Here is a 20,143-nt window from a genome sequence, read left to right as displayed (position 1 = left end):
ATTTGTTGTGATGGTGTATATTATTAGACTTTTAACTGTAGATGTTCCAAAGGCACATCAGAGGCTTGGATGTGTGGAGGCCTAAACATGTTTATATTAATTAACGGTCAATTACCGCGAGACCTGCAGTCATTTTCATGACCATTTTCATGACCATAACCAGCTGACAAAATATCATGATTCCCTATGCGTGCGTGCGAGCCTGTCTGAATGTCAGTAAAAAGGCATAGGCCTACTGCCACTGAATAAATAGAAATCACAATCTGTCAAAACTGAATGTGACAGAGTAACATCTTAACAGGTTTATTTAAACGGCACTTTCGTTAATGAACCTGAGCCCCCAGTGTGTTTAAGGGTCTGCCGGTCTAGTCATGTGTGTGCGAGGGGTCAGGGTGTAATGTGTCTACTGCCTGTCTTGTCTCTCCAGCATTAAGCCCTTTTCCCAGCAGAGTTACGCCATGCAGACGTCCGGCCCACCCCCCATAACAGGTGGGTTTTCTCAGCTTCCCTTCATGTCCCCATGTGTCGACAGACGTTGTCATGGTCTGCAAGTGACGAAGAGCTCCAAAAGAGCTCAGAGAAACTGACAGTATGCAACAACATTTTTCAAACCTATGGTATGTTCTGTTACTCTGCGCCACCCCCCTTCTCTTCTTCAGGCTATGAGAGCATGGCAGGCCTGTCCATGTCACCGGGCGCCCCCCCGTGGCAGGGGCGGAGTATCGCCAGCTCCAAGCTCCGCATGCTGGAGTTCTCTGCCTTCCTGGAGCAGCCTCAGGACCCAGAGACCGTGAGTAGTAATTTAGTAGCCACTCGCCCTGCCTATTAAGCCTCCACATTCATATTCATCTCACTTAGTTGATAGGGACACTTTCAGTGCTCATCAATGTAAAAGTTTGAGACATAAAGAAAAACATTATCTCCTCCTTTTCATCCAACCCTTTCCCTAAAGCTGTAATGTGAACTTCCTCACACCATGACTGCATCTTGACCATCAACTGAATCAGTGCTCTGAAAGTAATCAACATCTCTCTCTCTGTTTTCCAGTTTAACAAGCACCTGTTTGTGCACATCGGTCAGTCCAACCCCACCTTCAGTGACCCTTACCTGGAGGCAGTGGACATCCGGCAGATATACGATAAGTTCCCTGAGAAGAAGGGAGGGCTGAAGGAGCTGTTTGAGAAGGGGCAGCCAGACACTTTCTTTCTCGTCAAGTTCTGGGTGAGTCCAAGCAGAATCAAATCAGAGGTGTGTGTTAGTGGGCACATTGTAGTGTGTGTGGGTGAGTCTCTGCTTTCTGAATAGAATCATGGAAAGGGACTCGAAACAAAGAATTAGTCGCAGCACAAAAGGGGAACTGAGAGAGTATTTTGTAAGGTAAAGGTTTTTGTAGCACTCTCCTCAGTAGTTAATGACATAAATGTGTTAGGTGTTGGGATAACTTTAGCACTGGAGCTAAAGGAATTTAGTAACGATTTCAGTTTGAAGGAAATTAAGGCATTGATTAAGACCTGGCTGTTTTCTGCCCATGGGTCCAGTGGGTAGAGGGCACATTGTAGCGTGTGTGACCGCAGCCTTTGGTGCGAGAGTGGCAGGGCTTCTCTTTCACTGGGGAAATCTGAGCCTGGGCACCTGTCCCCTCGCTATTAGGCTGGATCCACTTATTTATAGGTCCCTCTGAGAGAGAGAGAGAGTGTAAGGGAGAAAAGTGTGTGTGTAGTGTTACGAGGAGCTGGGATGCAGGGGTAGTTAGAAAAGGACATGAGAGAGAGAACAGAGTCCACTGTGTCCATCTCCTCTGACCACTTCTTTGCCATGTGGATAACTTACTTCAGAAACACAACTTATACAGGCTCTATTCTACAGAATGGAGATTTTCAGAGCTTGATTATCATGTTTCCAGTCACACCTTTACATCCCAACTCTATATTCCATTATGATCTCTCCCCTAGTTGGCTTGTACATGATGTGTTAGTCACCCTCACATGCTCTTTTGTGAAGTTATTTATTGTAGAGAGAGAAAACACATCAGTGAGTGACAGAAACCCATTGTGTCCAACAAGCCTTTCATCAATATGACACCCGCTTACTTCATGTCAGAGCTCTGATAGACTCCGGCACCCATGACATATAGTACCTTCAGAAAGTATTCACACCCCTTAATTTTTTCCTCATTTTGTTGTGTTACAGCCTGAATTTAAAATTGATTAAATTTAGATTTTGTGGAATTATGTGGAATTGGAATTATGTTTTTATAAATTCTTGTAAATGAATTACAAATGAAAAGCTAATATGTCCAGAGTCAATAAGTATTCAACCCCTTTGTTATGTCAAGCCTAAATAAGTTCATGAGTAAAAATGTGCTTAACAAGTCACATAAGTTGTATAGACTCACTCTGTGTGCAATAATGGTGTTTAACATTTTTTTTTTGGACTACCACATGTCTGCACCCCACACATACAATTACCAGAAATGTTCCTCAGTCAGGCAGTGAATTTCAAACACAGATTCAACCACAAAGACAAGAGAGGTTTTCCAATGCCTCGCAAAGAAGGACACCTATTGGTAGATGGGTATAAATTTTAAAAAAGCAGACATTGAATATCCCTTTGAGCATGATGAAGTTATTAGTTACACTTTGGATGGTTTATCAATACACCCAGTCACTACAAAGATACAGGCATCCTTAACTCCGATGCCAGAGAGGAAGGAAAAACACTCAGGGATTTCACCATAAGGCCAATGGTGACTTTAAAACAGTTGAATGGTTTTGATAGGAGAAAACTGGATCAACATTGTAGTTACTCCACAATACTAACCTAATTGACAGAGCGAAAGGAAGGAAGCCTGTACATAATAAAAATATTCCAAAACATGCATCCTGTTTGCAATAAGGCACTAAAGTAATCCTGCAAAAAATGTGGCAAAGAAATGAACTTTTTGTCCTGAATACAAAGTGTTGTGTTTGGGGAAAATACTACATAACACATCACTGAGTACCACTCTTCACATTTTTAAGCATGGTGGTGGCTGCATCATGTTATGGGTATGCTTGTCATTGGCAAGGACTAGTGAGTTATTTTTACAACAAAAAGAAATGGAATAGCGCTAAGCACGGGCAAAATCCTTGTTCCGTCTGCTTTCCAACAGACACTAAGAGACATTCACCTTTCAGCAGGACAATAACCTTAAACACAAGGCCAAATATACACTGGAGTTGCTTATCAAGACAACATTGAATGTTCCTGAGCGACCTAGTTACAGTTTTGACTTAAATCGGCATGGAAATCAATGGCAAGACTTGAAAATGTCTGTCTAGCAATGATCAATAACCAACTTGACAGAGCTTGAATAATTCTTTACCCAGAAAGACTCACAGCTGTAATCGCTGCCAACGGTGATTCTAACATGTATTGACTCAGGGTTGTGAATAAATATGTAAATCAGAGATTTCTGTATTTCATGTTCAATACATTTGCAGAAACTTCTAAAAACATGTTTTTCCTTTGTCATTATGGGGTATTGTGTGTAGGTGGGTGACAAATCTATTTAATCCAGTTTAAATTCAGGCTGTAGTGGCAAAATGTGGAACGTCAAGGGTTATGAATACTTTCTGAAGGCACTGTATGCAGCTATCCCGGACTGACTGGAGAAACAAGCCCATATGACTGCTGCTAGTGCCAGATGCATCACCTCAACATATCTTATTATAGTGGGTCTGATTGTACGGAGGGGGCTCTCCAACCCTCATGACACCCATGACAAAACACACACACACAGACAAACAACCAACCAACATCTGGACATTTCAACAGCCACGCTGAGTGCAAAAAAGAAATAAAAATACAGCAACCTTATCTGAGGTGACTTATACCTCGTTTCCTTCTTCCTCCTTCATAAAGTGAGAAAGAAAACCCAGTTCATTCGAGGCGGCCAGCCAGCCACCCGGGCATGACTTGGGGGCGTCCTGAGGCTCTGGCTAGTTGTCATGGTGACGGTGACAGGCTGCTGGCCCGTCTCCAAAGCTATGGCATTCTAGATTGAATTTCCAGCTCCCCGACCAGCCCTGCCTTCTCCCCACAGCGCCCGTGGCCCTGTCCTAACGGATTGTCTCGCGCCTTTGAAGTGCCCGGAGAATCCGATTTGAGCCGGCCCTTGTAAATTGTTACACAGGAGCCCGGCCTGGCTGATCTAATCAGCCAATTGAGGGCTGTTGATTATAATTGGATGAATTCCCTCGCAGGCCGTTAGGGAAGTGGGGAGCGCAGGTTCGGGGAGGGTCACTGGGCCCCGGGGATGAAGACAAATGAGAGAATCACAGGAGCGAGGGATGAAGACGAGGAGCGGGGCGATGAAGAGAGGCTGAGCGCTGTATTAATGGCCCATTAGGAGACAAGGGCCTGAGAGGGGAAAAGGTAAAGCCCTCCGTGTCTGTACTCCTCTACCATGACAGAGATGACGCCTCATCTCGATGTAAAATATTATATAGCATCAGATTACCCTCACCCCCATCATTCCCTTAACCATTAGGAGGGATAAAAATATATCTGACCCAGTATCGGTGACTAGGGGCAGATTCTGCCTTAGACAGACATGAAGTTGGATGCACCTGACGAAGAGAGAGTCCCGTCTGGCACTAACGCCACAGCTAGACACAGCATCTTGGGAATGCAGAGGCGGGATTGGCAGCCTAAATTAAGTCAACACAGGCCAGGCCAATAGATGCTGCTTGGCTTTGCAGAGCGTTAGTCGCAGGCTTTGTTGAGCCATCACACATTTTGGGTAACACGTTTCAGAAAGCCAACAGACACACATACACTTTTCCCTGTTCCTTGAAACAAAGTCTATTAAATTATAAGAACCGGACATTACTGAAAGAAAGCTTGATGTATAACGACTGAAGTAGATTTCTGTTGAGGTTTTTGATTGAACTGTCCAGAACTGAAAATGTGTCTCGTCTTAGACTGGCAGGTTGCAGGTTGTTCGAACAATGCCTTATCCTCTTGCTAAGACTGACAGGTTGTGTGTGTGGTCTGTGTGGACCTCCTGTCTTTCCTGTACTGTCCTATCTGTTCAATAAAAGATAGCGGGGGGGAGGTTGTTGTTGACTGTGTGGCTCCTCTCTCTCTGTGCAGGTTGTTCTGTTGTTGTTGACTGTGTGGTTCCTCTCTCTCTGTGCAGGCTGATCTGAGTGCCAACCTGCAGGAAGACAGAGGTTTCTTCTACGGCGTGTCCAGTCAGTACGAGAGCTCTGAGAACATGATCATCACCTCCTCCACTAAGGTCTGCTCCTTCGGAAAGCAGGTGGTGGAGAAAGTAGAGGTGAGAGAGACACCAGAAGGATTACTCTAGCGCCATCAGTAGAGACTAAAAAGTACTTGTAAAAAAACAACTAAGAAATACATACCATAGATGCAGATAAAGACTAGGTACAGTAGATACAGTAACAGAAATGGATATGGATTATGTAGAGCTTTGGGTCCAGGATTGGCATAAAAAAATAGATGTTTTAGACCTGTTATCTCTCCACACTTCACTGAGTCTTGACTGCTGATAGAACACAGGTTCTACTATGCTGGTAGACTTATTTAACCAGGTAAGAATTTGACCTGGTACTAAAATATAAGGGGATTTGAATGATTGACAGTTGAACTGATAGGCGGGGTCAACATTTGAGGTCAATGACTGTGGTTATTTTCCCTCTGAGAATGAATAATAACCCAACCAGTGGCTGTGATGGATTCAACTCACTATTCCCTGCTCTGTGGTCCAGAACAGACCATCACAAGACAACACTTACACTCCTCACCCTGACTCACTGTCCCAAATGGCACCCTATTCCCTAGTTAGTGCACTACTTTTGGCCAGAGCCCTATAGGTCCGGGTCAAAAGTAGTGCACACTATAGGGAATAGGATGCCATTTGGGCCAGAACACCAGTGTTCTGTGTTGCCTGTCCACCACAGCATCACTGTTATCCCTACAGAGATGTGTTGTACAACACTCAAACACATACACATATTCACACGGATATTGATGGGAAGCCAGGCCAGTCATTACTATAATGTAATGACATTCAACAGTGATTATGGTAGCTATTATCTATAGACTATATTTAAGCAATAAGGTACCTCGGGTGTTTGTGGTATATGGCCAATATACCACGGCTAAGGGTTGTTCTTAAGCACGACGCAACACGGAGTGCCTGGATACAGGCCTTAGCTGTGGTATATTGACCATATACCACAAACACCCGAGGTGCCTTATTGCTTTATAAACTGGTTACCAACGTCATTAGATCATTCAAAATAAATGTTTTGTCATACCCGTAGTATACGGCCTGATATACCACGACTGTCAGCCAATCGGCATTCAGGGCTCGACCCACCCAGTTTATAATTAGTGTTATCTATCAGGTACATATGACATACCTTTCATTTCATCTATGAGAGCTATAATGTATTTTTAATGTGATATCTCTAGGACCATGTCCTGGTATATTGAACATACAGTATATCATATATTGGATACATTGTGTGTGTCCCCAGACGGAGTATGCGCGGTTTGAGAATGGGCGGTATGTGTTCAGGATCCACCGGTCCCCACTGTGTGAATACATGATCAACTTCATCCACAAGCTCAAGCACCTGCCAGAGAAGTACATGATGAACAGTGTACTGGAGAACTTCACCATCCTACAGGTAAAGGCGCACACACAATTACCAGCTATCATTTAAAATATTGTAGCAGACAACTGTTCACTTGTCAACCACCTGCTTGAAGAGTTTAATGCAGAAGAGATTGAGAGCAAGGAACGGGAAACGGGAGCAAGGAGAGTACCACCATAGTAACAATGTGGTCATCAATATAAGGGTTCAAACTCACTGTTCATTCCATTGGCAACTGCAGTCCAGACACAATGACCATATTGAACCCACACAGCAGATCACATCGCAACATGTTATTAGGTTCTCAATGGGCTGATTTAGCCCATATTAAACATGAGCTGCACACACATGTATCAATGCTATGTATTATGCATCAAGTGCTTCTTTTAGGGATAGGACAATGATATGGTGAAAGTATTGTTCTCAAAAGGAGCTCATGCATTTTGACAGTTCGCTTTTGTGTAATTGCTTGTACCACTCTGTCAGTGAGAGATGAGACCGACCTGTAGGCAAAATAATAAATCATTTGTATTGCTTAAAAATGTATATTTTTGAGAAATGTGTGTAGTAGTATTATAGCTAGTGGTGTAAAAGGACTGTGCATGTGGGTCTGTCTCTGCAGGTTGTGATCAACAGGGACACACTGGAGACCCTGCTGTGTATAGCCTATGTCTTTGAGGTGTCTACTAGTGAGCATGGAGCCCAGCACCATATTTACCGGCTGGTCAAAGACTGAGACAGCCCTGTGGACAGAACCACTATAGGCCAACAACACCCCAACCATGGACAAGCTCCTCTGTACGCTGCAAGCACAATACGATTGTCTGTCAGGACCCAAAGAAGCACTGGGCGGGTTGCTTGCCCACTGAAACTAATGTGGAAGAGTTGGCCTGGGAGCTGGAGTGAACTATACCACTGTGTTATGTGAAAGAGAGGAGCAGAGGGTGGGAACCTTCATTGTGGTATATCTGGATGTACAAGAGGAGCCAAATGTCAAGACAATGCATGAGAAATTGTTGTTTTTCATCTCATATTACTAGTGCTTGCTTGTTTTGATTTAGTTTCATTTTAGACAGCTGCATGAGCGGTATTTGTTTTTTGTCCATGGGCTCCACCTAGTGACTTCTAATGTATATTACACACAGGGAAAGAGGACGAAAGGAGAACTGGAAGCAAGACTGCACATTTATAGTATTGTTTTGGTGCCAATGTTTGTATTATTTGAGTAAAAATATGTACAGTACCACAGCCATCTCCCCTGAAAAATAATCTCTATTGAAGAAAATGAGAGTGAAGATTATGATTTAAATAAATATTGTATCCACCTGGTTTGATGATCAAATTAAATGTTTTGGACTATTGTTGAATGAAATTGAGCACAACTCGCATATAGTAGATACCTCTGCTTGAATCTGCTATCTGTAATTGAAGATGACTAGCTACAGTATGAAGAAACTGTTGTAATCTATTTTTGGCACTGAACTGAAGTTTAAGATGGAAATACCCTTCACATATCATACTTAACAGATCAGGTTGCTTGATTTTTGTTCTTAATGTGATCTATTGAGACTAATATATGAACATGTCATACTACAATTGTTATACCTGTAATAAAACGATGATAAAAATGAGTTCAGGTAAGTTTCAAACATAACGATATAAAATGCATCCATGTTGGGGCTGCTGAGTGGAGCAGCGGTCTAAGGCACTGCATCTCAGTGCAGAGTGGCGATACAGCAAAAAAAGTGTTTTCTACTACTTTCGCGGTTATTTGACCATATTAGCTCAGAGGCCGTGTTCGACATGATCAAAACCGTAATGTATCATCGGTAAATTGTGACTGACTGATCTACAAATGATAACGAGTAGTTGTGTATGGTGCAAGGTTATTTGTAGATCAGTCTGTCAGTAGCAATGTCGAACAAGCCCATTGTGATCGACGCTAGAGCAATACCAGAGACAGAAGATGAAGTGAGACACCTCAGGTCGTCACTAGTTCCCACAGTCACAAAGTCAGAAGGCCCACCTACTCGACCAATCAGATGAGGGAGTGTGACACAAATAAATGTGCAAAAGGAGCACCTAACATGAAATCTGACAAAATATCTCAAAACAAGACATGGTGTTAAGGACAAGATTAAATGAGTCACTTACGATTCCCCACATGGCAGTTTCTTGTCATTGTTGGTAGCTATCTGGCCATCCAGAATCACAACACACCGGTCTTCTGCCCCATTGAAGAGTGCATATTGTTTTCGAGAAGTTGTCAGTTTACCTATCTAAACAGTGCCTTCAGAAAGTATTCATACCCCATTACTTATTCCACATGTGTTACAGCTTGTATTCCAAATGGATTAAATAATTTTATTCTCACCCATCTACACACAATACCTCATAATGAAAAGTGAAAGCATGTTTTAAGAAATGTTTGCAAATTTAATACAAATGTAATAGAGAAATATCTCATTTACATAAGTATTCACACCCCTGAGTCAATACTTTGTAGAAGCACAGCTGTGTCTTTCTGGGTAGGTCTCTAAGAGCTGTGCACACCTGGATTGTGCAACATTTGCCCATTATTTTTCAAGCTGTCAAATTGATTGTTGGTCATTGCTAGACAACTATTTTAAAGTCTTGCAATAGATTTTCAAGTAGATTTATGTCAAAACTGTATCTCTCCCACTAAGAAACATCTTCTTGGTAAGCAACTCCAGTGTAGATTTGGCCTTGTGTTTTAGGTTATAGTCCTGCTGAAAGATGAATTCCTCTCCCAGTGTCTGGTGGAAAGCAGACAGAACCAGGTTTTCCTCTAGGATTTTGCCTGTGCTTAATACCATTCCATTAATCCCCCCAGTCCTTAATGATTACAAGCATACCCATACCATGATGCAGCCACCACTATGCTTGAAAATATGGAGAGTGGTACTCAGTAATGTAACTACAATGTTGTTGATCCATCCTCAGTTTTCTATCACAGCCATTAAAGTCTGGAAGGTCACCATTGGCCTCATTGTAGTATACCCCTTAGCGGTTTCCTTTCTCTCTGGGCAACTGAGTTAGGAAGGAAGCCTATGTAAAACATTTATAAAAAATAATTCAACTTTGACATTATGGGGTATTATGTGTAGGCCAGTGACCAAATATGTAAATGTAATAAATGTTTAATTCAGGCTGTAACACAACATGTGTAAAAGTAAAGGGGTGTGAATTCTTTCTTAAGGCACTGTATTTCTCGAGTTCGTTTGAGGACCAAGTAACTAAATACATTCGGGAACAAGAATTGTCAACGTCACTAAAGTTCCTAACATTGAAAAAGGACAAAAGTTTGGCGCAAAAGGATGTTGTCTTTTCTTTTCGAGATATCTAATAGCTAACTTTTGCTACTCATCTAAAATTAGCTAGCTAATGGATTCGATTCCAAGCACAGAGTTATTCTATTTGATAGAGCAAAGTTGTTTGTTTCCCTACAACCCTTTCATTCTAGTAGTAATATGTCACACTCTTGATCTTCAACAGATGCATAACCTTAGACAGGGAAAAAAAACTCACTTGGGTGAGTAAAGGTTTTCAATTCAATGGTGTTCTCAAGTTGTCGGCACAAAGATGAATTAATGCCACCATGGGAAAGACAAACAAAAGCCAAAGAGAAACATGCTGCTGGAATGAACTAGAAGGCAGTATGTTCAAAGACAGATCATTTCAGTTCATTAATGTTGAAGTACTAACTAACAATTGAATGTTTCTCAATGAAGTTGAAGAAGATGGGACTTGAAATGGGTGCACTTATTTCAAGAGTATGTAGGCTAAGTAGGGTTAGGGTGGTGTTTCCCACTTACACTGTAAAGAGCTTCGGCTTTCTATCACAGTGGCATGTAAGCCCAATCAATAATTATTACATGTTTTGCTGTACAAAGATGGAAACTGGTAAAAAATACCAAAAGGTGGACTTCAAGGCTATAATAAACACTGCCCACGTTATCTGTGTTCCTGGTTTTAAGGTAAAGTATATCAACCTATTGTTGGTCAAAGTCTAAGGCTGCGTTTACTCAGGCAGCCCAATTCCAATTAAAACATGTTTTCTCATCTCAATATGTTAAATAAGTTAAATAAATGCCCATAGTAAGTTCCTAAGTGCCAAATAAAGTAGTTATTTTAATAAGTTTCTTAAGTCAGCCAAACCGCCGTTTATATTAAATCTGCCAAAAATCTTCAATTTTTCAAAAATAAACATTTTGGAGAACATTTCTGTGAAACTGTACGTTTTACTTGTGGATTTTGAAAGTAAAAATCTAAAATCAAGCTGTGTCAATTTGTTTGTGTACAATGCAGCTATTAGAGTAGGCCTAAACCAATTTTGGGTTAAGATAAGTAATTATGAGTAGGTGCAAACGTCATGATAAGCTTGCAAGCTGAGTTTAAATAAGAGATCAGATTACCACTTCACATTTAGAACGAATAGTTAGTTTTATTATGGCTAATAAATAACCAAATCATTGTTGGATCACTAGATAAAATAAATGGTTTTATCAATTGTTGTGCTGATCAATAGGAAATGCATTACCTCTTTCAAATGAATATGTAGCTTAAAGTGGTGTGCATTTGTATTTATTTTTGCAAGAAAGATGGTGATGCTTCAATAATACACATTTACAATAGGCCAATATCTAAAAATACATACAGCCCTAATGATTTGTGTATGAATTCATACAGATGTCACATCATCTGAGGAGTATGTGTTGTGCCTGCTATGGTTGAGACACATCATAATCTTGAATACACAGTGGGTGTCATGTTTGGCTGATAAATTTGACTAAAATTGAAATGTAAACTTACAAATGGTACCACAAAGATGGTTGTCCACCCATCAGAGAATGTTGTCTTAAATGGGAATAAACATTGTTTAAAATGATATTGGCAGTCTTCCATAGCTGTCACACCCTGATCTGTTTCACCTGTCTTTGTGATTGTCTCCACCCCCTCCAGGTGTCGCCTATCTTCCCCATTATCCTCTGTGTATTTATACCTGTGTTCTCTGTTTGTCTATTGCCAATTCGTCTTGTTTGTTCAAGTCAACCAGTAGTTTGTGTCTCAGCGCCGGCTTTTTTCAGTCTCTCTTTTCTCGCCCTCCTGGTTTTGACCTTCACCTGTCCTGATTCCGAGCCCGCCTGCCTGCCCCTGAGCCTGCCTGATGACCTGTACCTTTGCCCCTCTCTGGATTACCGACCTCTGCCGTACCCTGAGCCTGCCTGCCGTCTGGTACTATTGCCCCACCTCTGGTTTACTGACCCCTGCCTGCCTTGACCTGTCTATTGCCTGTCCCTGTTGGAATATTAAACTATTGTTTATTTGACGTGGTCTGCATCTGGGGCTTACCTTCATACCTGATAATAGAATAGACATTCCCATTCAAGATTTGTGGTGCTAATTGAAACTTAAAATTTCAATTCATTTACATTTTCATTGATTGTAGTTGTCTAAAGGGATCCGTTAATTATATTAATTATATTTCTGACTGAAATGACACCCACCCTGTATTCAAGAGTATGCTGTGTCTGAATAATAGTGAATATATCAAAAATAGGAAATAACACATTCATATAGTAACCAAAAAAGTGTTACACATATTTCAATCAATCAATCAAATGTATTTTATATAGCCCTTCGTACATCAGCTAATATCTCGGAGTGCTGTACAGAAACCCAGCCTAAAACCCCAAACAGCAAGCAATGCAGGTGTAGAAGCATATTTGAGATTCTTCAAAGTAGCCTCCCTTTGCCTTGACAGCTTTGCACATTCTTGGCATTCTCTCAACCAGCTTCGTGAAGTAGTCACCTGGAAACAAGTTCACATTGCAGATTGTTTGCAGGTTTTGTTGTCATATTTGTAGTAAATGGTTCACCTTAAACAATGAACTTACAGTGCACATGAGGAGCCACACAGGGGAGAAATCATATCACTGCCCCGATTGTGGCAAAACATTCAATCAGAGTGGAACTCGGAAATATCTCAGAAGGATTCACACAGGGGAGAAATAATAACATTGCAGTCATTGTGGGAAAAGCTACAGGCACTATTTGAAAATGACCATTTGGATTCACACAGAGGAGAAATCAGGCTATGTTACTGCCCTAATTGTGGCCAGGCTTCAATCCAATTGGACATCAAAAGATACACATGAGGACTCACACGGGAAACAGTGAGAGTTCTATTAATCTGAGCCGTGGTGCCACAGTCTGTGGCCTGTGACATGAACGGGCAAAAGTGTTGAGGGAGGAGTGCCCTTCTCTAATAGAACAGTAAACTGCACCATTCAGTCATTTTGTCAACAAGGCAGCATGGCACATCATCCAGAAACATATCTCTTTTCCATAAAATATACAATGTGTACAAAACATTAAGAACACCTGCTCTTTCCATGACATAGATTGACCAGGTGAAAGCTATAATCCCTTATTGATGTCATTTGTTAAATCCATGTCAATCCCTGTAGATGAAGGGAAGGATTTTTAAGCCTTGAGACAATTGAGACATGGATTGTGTATGTGTGCCATTCAGAAGTTGAAATAGCAAGACAAAAGATTTAAGTGGCTTTGAATGGGGTATGGTACACCGGTCTGTGTCAAGAACTGCAACGCTGATGGGTCTTTCACGCTCAACAGTTTCCCTTCTGTATCAAGAATGGTCCACCCACCAAAGGACGCTTTTGACATCTTGTAGAGTCCAAGCCCTGACAAATTGATGTTGTTCTGAAGGCAAAATGAAGGGGTACAACTCAATATTAGGAAGGTGTTCTTAATGTTTTGTACACTCAGTGTATGTTCACATTTTCTAACTAGTTTTCATTGTAAAGGCAGATAAAGCAGTCATTTTCATGTGAACACAGATTCCCAATTACTCCACGTGCTTAATCTAGCCTAGGCTACGTCACCTTTGTTTTGAGCCGACTTCGCCGTGGGCTTTGAAATGGGCACCTGGCTCACGCTCGGGAGGCAGCCCGGTTCCAAAACGAATACAAATCACTTTTTACTCGCTGCAAACTCCTCCCACAGGGGTTACCCGGGCCAGATAATCAAATCCCCTCAGCTACCCTGGTTACCCCGGTGGGAGGAGTTTGCACTGAGTGAAAAGATCATTCATTTACATCATGTACATTTTATCCACAACAGAATAAATGTTGATAACCTTGTACATTAAGGTGTCTCTACCTGCTCTCTTCTCTCTCTTTTTTGACAGTGTTCCATGATCACAGTCTTCTATCTTCTGATGCTAAAAAGCTCCATTGAACAAAACGTCTGATGAGAAATAAAAAAGCAATATTAAACATTGCAAAAATCTAAATGGTTGGTCTAATTAGCGATCCGTACAATTAATATGTAAAATCCACACAATTTATGTCTAAATGACTCTAAACGCCCATCAAGAGGCATTTCATTGATCTAATCTTCTCATGTGCCCTATCATACTTCATTGTATTTCTTTGAAATGTATCCCCCTTTCCTCTTCCTTAAAGCTATCAGACCTGAGAGCGTTGGATTGATGATAGCAGTAACCCCTTTCTCATATTCATTACATACGGATCAGTTATTACCTCAAGAAAGAAAGGAAGGAAGCTCAAGGAAACATGACGATGCCCTTTTTCGTCAGTTTCCCACTAGCTATAGAGCTCGCCAGCTTGTAGTCCAAAAGAATGGAAATTAGTTACCCCTGGTTCATTCAGCCATTCCTATGAGGAAAATTATAGGGTTTAGGGATAAACGCTGAAAATTCGTTCTGACTTTAACACATACTTAGGATATCTTGTTTATTTTGTTCTATTATGAAGCCTTTATGTGCTTTGTGTTTTTTCATATTACATAAATGCTTTAAAATTTACAAAGAACAAAATGTAAAAGATCTCCTAAGCCTGTGTTTTGCACATCCTTTATTTTCTAGATTTATCCAAAAACCCTACAAAAATTCTATTAATTTCCCCATAGGCTTTGTACAACGAACCATAGCGGAGTTAGTGCCTACAAAAAGATTCCATTACTATTGATCTCTATAGTCGGGCACGGGCACATTGGACGCGTCATAATACCAATAAAACCTAGCGGTAAAACCCGGTAATGGTTCCAATTGTTTTTTCCCAATTAATTTATGCATCTTGAATTTTATAAACTTCATATAAGGTCTGTGTTTTGTGTAGGCTTACCCTGGCTTGACATTTTGATAGTCATGTAATTCTCTCTCGAACAAGGCGAGTTTCAATACATTTGCCTCAATTTACTCTCAAAAATGTTAAATGCTAATAATGCTAACCTAATTTCTACCAGCATATTAAATGTGCAACCAGAGGGGAAAAAAACTCTACACCACCTTTACTTCACACACAGAGACGTGTACAAACCTCTCTCTCCTGCCCTCCATTTGGCAAATCTGAACATAATTATATCCTCCTGATTCCTGCTTACAAGCAAAAACTAAAGCAGGAAGCACCAGTGACTCGGTCAATAAAAAAGAGATCAGATGAAGCAGATGCTAAGCAACAGGACTGTTTTGCAAACACAGACTGGAATATGTTCCTGGATTCTTCCGATGGCATTGAGGAGTACACCACATCAGTCACTGACTTCATCAATAAGTGCGTCAATGACGTCGTCCCCACAGTGACTGTACGTAAATACCCCAACCAGAAGCCAACATCCGCACTCAGCTAAAGGCTACAGCTGCCTCTTTCAAGGAGCGGGACTCTAACCCAGAAGCTTATAAGAAATCCTGCTATGCCCTCCGACGAACCATCAAACAGGCAAACCGTCAATACAGGACCAAGATTGAATCGTACTGCACCAGCTCCGACGCTCGTTGGATGTGGCAGGGCTTGCTAACTATTACAGACTACAAAGGGAAGGACAGTCGCGAGCTGCCCAGTGACACAAGCCTACCAGACGAGCTAAATTACTTCCATGCTCGCTTCGAGGCAAGTAACACTGAAACATGCATGAGACCATCAGCTGTTCCGGGCGACTGTGTGATCACGCTCTCTGCAGCCGATGTGATTAAGACCTTTAAACAGGTCAACATTCACAAGACCGCAGGGCCAGACGGATTACCAGAACGTGTACTCTGAGCATGAGCTGACCAACTGGCAAGTGTCTTCACTGACATTTTCAACCTGTCCCTGACTGAGTCTGTAATACCAACAAGTTTCAAGCAGACCACCATAGTCCCTGTGCCCAAGAATACTAAGGTAACCTGCCTAAATGACTACTGACCCGTAGCACTCAAGTCTGTAGCCATGAAGTGCTTTGAAAGGCTGGTCATGGCTCACATTAACAACATTATCCCAAACCCTAGACCCACTCCAATTTGCATACCACCCCAACAGATCCACAGATGATGAAATCTTTATTGTACTCCACACTGCCATTTCCCACCTGGACAAAAGGAACACCTACACTACCATTCAAAAGTTTTGGGTCACTTATAAATGTCCTTGATTTTGAAAGAAAGAAAAGAAAAGCACACATAACATCAAATTGATCAGAAATACAGTGTAAACGTTGTTGTAAATGACTATTGTTGGAAACGGCAGATTATTTTATGGAATATCTACATTGGCGTACAGAGGCCCATTATCAGCAACCATCACTCCTGTGTTCCAATGGCACGTTGCGTTAGCACAGCTGAAAACTGTTCTCCTGATTAAAGAAGCAATAAAACTGGCCTTCTTTAGACTAGTTGATTATCTGGAGCATCAGCGTTTGTGAGTTTGATTACAGGCTCAAAATGGCCAGAAACAAAGCACTTTCTTCTGAAACTCGTCAGTCTATTCTTGTTCTGAGAAATTAAGGCAATTCCATCCAAGAAATTGCCAAGAAACTGAAGATCTCGTACAACGCTATGTACTACTCCCTTCACAGAACAGCACAAACTGGCTCTTAGAATAGAAAGAGGAGTGGGAGGCCCCGGTGCACAACTGAGCAAGACAAGTACATTAGAGTGTCTAATTTGATAAACAGACGCCTCACAAGTCCTCAACGGGCAGCTTCATTAAATAGTACCTGCAAAACACCAGTCTCAACGTCAACAGTGAAGAGGCGACTCCGGGATGCTTGCCTTCTAGGCAGAGTTGCAGAGAAAAAGCCATATCTCAGACTGACCAATACAAATAAAATATTAAGATGGGCAAAAGAACACAGACACTGTACAGAGGAACTCTGCCTAGAAGGCCAGCATCCTGGAGTCGCCTCTTCACTGTTGACGTTGAGACAGCAATCTCCTGCACGCCATCTCTAGCCAACACTGTCAGCTACAGTTCACGAGCGCCTTCAGAGACCTTTGTGCCCAACCCATGAACTTACGTCTCCTTTCTCTGTTTTAGCTAGCAAAAGACTACACTTTAGCTAGCTAGTTATCAGAGCAGTAGATCAAACAATCATTTTGTTTTACATAGCCTAGATAATTGTTTGTACAGTATGTCAACTTTGGTGTCTATTTCAGACCTTATGTCAATTTTCAAGGATGAGCATATGAGCATTAAAAGGGATAAGACCACTATACAGTTGAAGTCGGAAGTTTACATACACCTTAGCCAAATACATTTAAACTCAGTTTTTCACAATTACTGACATTTAATCAGAATAAAAATCCTTGTCTTAGATAATTTATGATCACCACTTATTTTAAGAATGTAAAATGTCTGAATAATTGTAGAGAGAATGATTTATTTCAGCTTTTATTTCTTTCATCATATTCCCAGTGGGTCAGAAGTTTACATACACTCAATTAGTATTTGGTAACATTGCCTTTAAATTGTTTAACTTGGGTCAAACGTTTCGGATAGCCTTCCACAAGCTTCCCACAATAAGTTGGGTGAATTTTGGCCCATTCCTCCTGACAGAGCTGGTGCAACTGAGTCAGGTTTGTAGGCCTCCTTGCTTGCACGCGCTTTTTCAGTTCTGCCCACAGATTTTCTATAGGATTGAGGTCAGGGCTTTGTGATGGCCACTCCAATACCTTGACTTTGTTGTCCTTAAGCCATTTTGCCAGAATATTGGAAGTTTGCTTGGGGTCATTGTCCATTTGGAAGACCCATTTGTGACCAAGCTTTAACTTCCTGACTGATGTCTTGAGATGTTGCTTCAATATATCCACATAATTTTCCTCCCGCGTGATGACATCTATTTTGTGAAGTGCACCAGTCCCTCCTGCAGCAAAGCACCCCCACAACACGATGCTGCCACCCCCATGCTTCATGGTTGGGATGGTGTTCTTCAGCTTGCAAGCATCCCCCTTTCTCCTGTTAACATAACGATGGTCATTATGGCAAAACAGTTATATTTTTGTTTCATCAGACCAGAGGATATTTCTCCAAAAAGTACGATCTTTGTCCCCATGTGCAGTTGCAAACCGTAGTCTGGCTTTTTTATGGCAGTTTTGAAGCAGTGGCTTCTTCCTTGCTGAGCGGCCTTTCAGGTTATGTCGATATAGGACTCGTTTTACTGTGGATGTAGATACTTTTGTACCTGTTTCCTCCAGCATCTTCACAAGGTCCTTTGCTGTTATTCTGAGATTGATTTGCACTTTTCGCACCAAAGTACGTTCATCTCTAGGAGACAGAACGCATCTCCTTCCTGAGCGGTATGATGGCTGCGTGGTCCCATGGTGTGGTCCCGTGGTGTTTATACTTGTGTACTATTGTTAGTACAGATGAGTGTGGTATCTTCAGGCGTTTGGAAATTCCTCCCAAGGATGAACCAGACTTGTGGAGTTCTACAATTTTTTTCTCTGATTTCTTTTGATTTTCCCATGATGTCAAGCAAAGAGGCACTGAGTGTGAAGGTAGGCCTTGAAATACATCCCCAGGTACACCTCCAATTGACTCAAATGATGTCAATTAGCCTATCAGAAGCTTCTAAAGCCATAACATAATTTTTTGACATTTTCCAAGCTGTTTAATGGCACAGTCAACTTAGTGTATGTAAACTTCTGACCCACTGGAATTGTGATACAGTGAATTATACGTGAAATAATCTGTCTGTAAACAATTGTTGGAAAATTACTTGTGTCATGCACAAAGTAGATGTCCTAACCCAGGGGTGTCAAAGTCAAATGAACGGAGGGCCAAATAAAAAATTTAGCTACAAGCCGAGGGCCGGACTGTTCGAATGTTCATTGAAAAAATGTTAAATGACGCATATAGTCTAGTGAACCTAATTGAACCTACTGAAAACCTAACAAATATATTCCAATATGATCAGATAAATAAAGCAATATTTTCTTATGGCTCTGTCAGTAATCTTTAATTTTCAACAGACACAAAAGACAAATTTCCTTTATATAAAAATCCCCATAACATGAACATTAAATGAAAGAAACCGGTATTCAAGGCACCATCAGTAGCCTATATTTTCTATTTTAGCAAAAGTGGGCTAAATTTACTTCAAAGAAAAAAGCAAAACGGAAGGTGGACACTGAGAACCGGGGGTTTCAAACAAGGTGGGAGTCGGAGTATATGTTCACGGAGGTAGCTGGAAAACCTGTGTGTCTTCTGTGTGGAGAAAGTGTGGCGGTACTGAAAGAGTATAATCTGAGACGACATTATGAAACGAAACACGCGGAAAAAACAAGAATATGGACTGGAACAAAGGCTACAAAAGGCAGAGGAATTAAAAACGAGGCCTCAAATCTCGACAGGCCTCTGTTCAAAAAAGCCAAATCACAAGGCCAGGCTGCTGTCAAGGCCAGTTTTATTTTGCAGAAGAGATCGCTTAAATCAGCCCGGCCATTTACGGAGGGGGATTTCATCAAAAACTGCATGATTAAAGTTTGTGACGAAGTTTGCCCAGAAAAAAGGCAACTCTTTTTAAATGTGAGTCTGAGCAGAAACACCATTGCCGAGAGAGTAGACCAGTTGTCCATCAATCTAAAAGAGCAGCTTGTGAAAAAGGGAAAAGATTTCATTGCATATTCCTTGGCTGTGGATGAGAGCACGACATTTCTGAAATTGCCCAGTTGTCAATTTTCATCCGCGGAGTGGACTCCAGCCTAAGCGTGACAGAGGAGTTTTTTGGCTTTACGTCCTATGCATGGCACAACTACGGGGCATGATTTGTATGAAGAGGTGTCAAGATGTGTAAATGAGATGGAGCTGCTTGGGAAAAACTCGTGGGTTTGACAACCGACGGAGGCACCTGCGATGTGTGGACACAGGAGCGGACTGGTGGCGAAGATACGGGAAAAGATGCAAGAGGAAAACGCGACAGGTGAGCTGACAGCTTATCATTGTATCATACACCAGGAAGCGTTGTGCGGTAAAGCCTTGAAAATGGAGCATGTAATGAGCATCATCACAGCGCCACAGTTAACTTTATCAGAGCCAAAGGTTTGAACATCCCGCCAGTTCAAGGCATTTCTGACGGAGTTAGAAACGGAGCATGGTGATTTGCCTTATCACACAGAGGTGCGATGGCTAAGCCAGGGAAAGGTGCTTCAA

At 41.6% G+C, this 20,143-nt stretch overlaps 1 protein-coding gene across 4 annotated transcripts in view; it reads left to right on the top strand.

The window, feature by feature from the left end:
• Positions 1-8,299, top strand: part of LOC111971819 (transcriptional enhancer factor TEF-3-like) — a 33,751-nt gene extending 25,452 nt beyond the window's left edge. For all 4 annotated transcript variants that reach the window (XM_023998627.2, XM_070446109.1, XM_070446110.1 and 1 more), the window contains exons 6-11: positions 428-489; positions 660-790; positions 1,048-1,221; positions 5,183-5,323; positions 6,549-6,701; positions 7,291-8,299. In XM_023998627.2, the coding sequence (XP_023854395.2) occupies positions 428-489; positions 660-790; positions 1,048-1,221; positions 5,183-5,323; positions 6,549-6,701; positions 7,291-7,404 (775 nt within the window). In that variant the 3' untranslated portion in view covers positions 7,405-8,299. The remainder of the gene's footprint in view (positions 1-427; positions 490-659; positions 791-1,047; positions 1,222-5,182; positions 5,324-6,548; positions 6,702-7,290) is intronic.
• The last annotated feature ends 11,844 nt before the right edge of the window (positions 8,300-20,143 follow it).

Source organism: Salvelinus sp. IW2-2015, linkage group LG13, assembly GCF_002910315.2.
Source record: "Salvelinus sp. IW2-2015 linkage group LG13, ASM291031v2, whole genome shotgun sequence".
Lineage (NCBI taxonomy): Eukaryota > Metazoa > Chordata > Actinopteri > Salmoniformes > Salmonidae > Salvelinus > Salvelinus sp. IW2-2015.
Note: the sequence above shows the minus strand (reverse complement) of the source record. Positions and strands in the feature narration are given on the sequence as shown.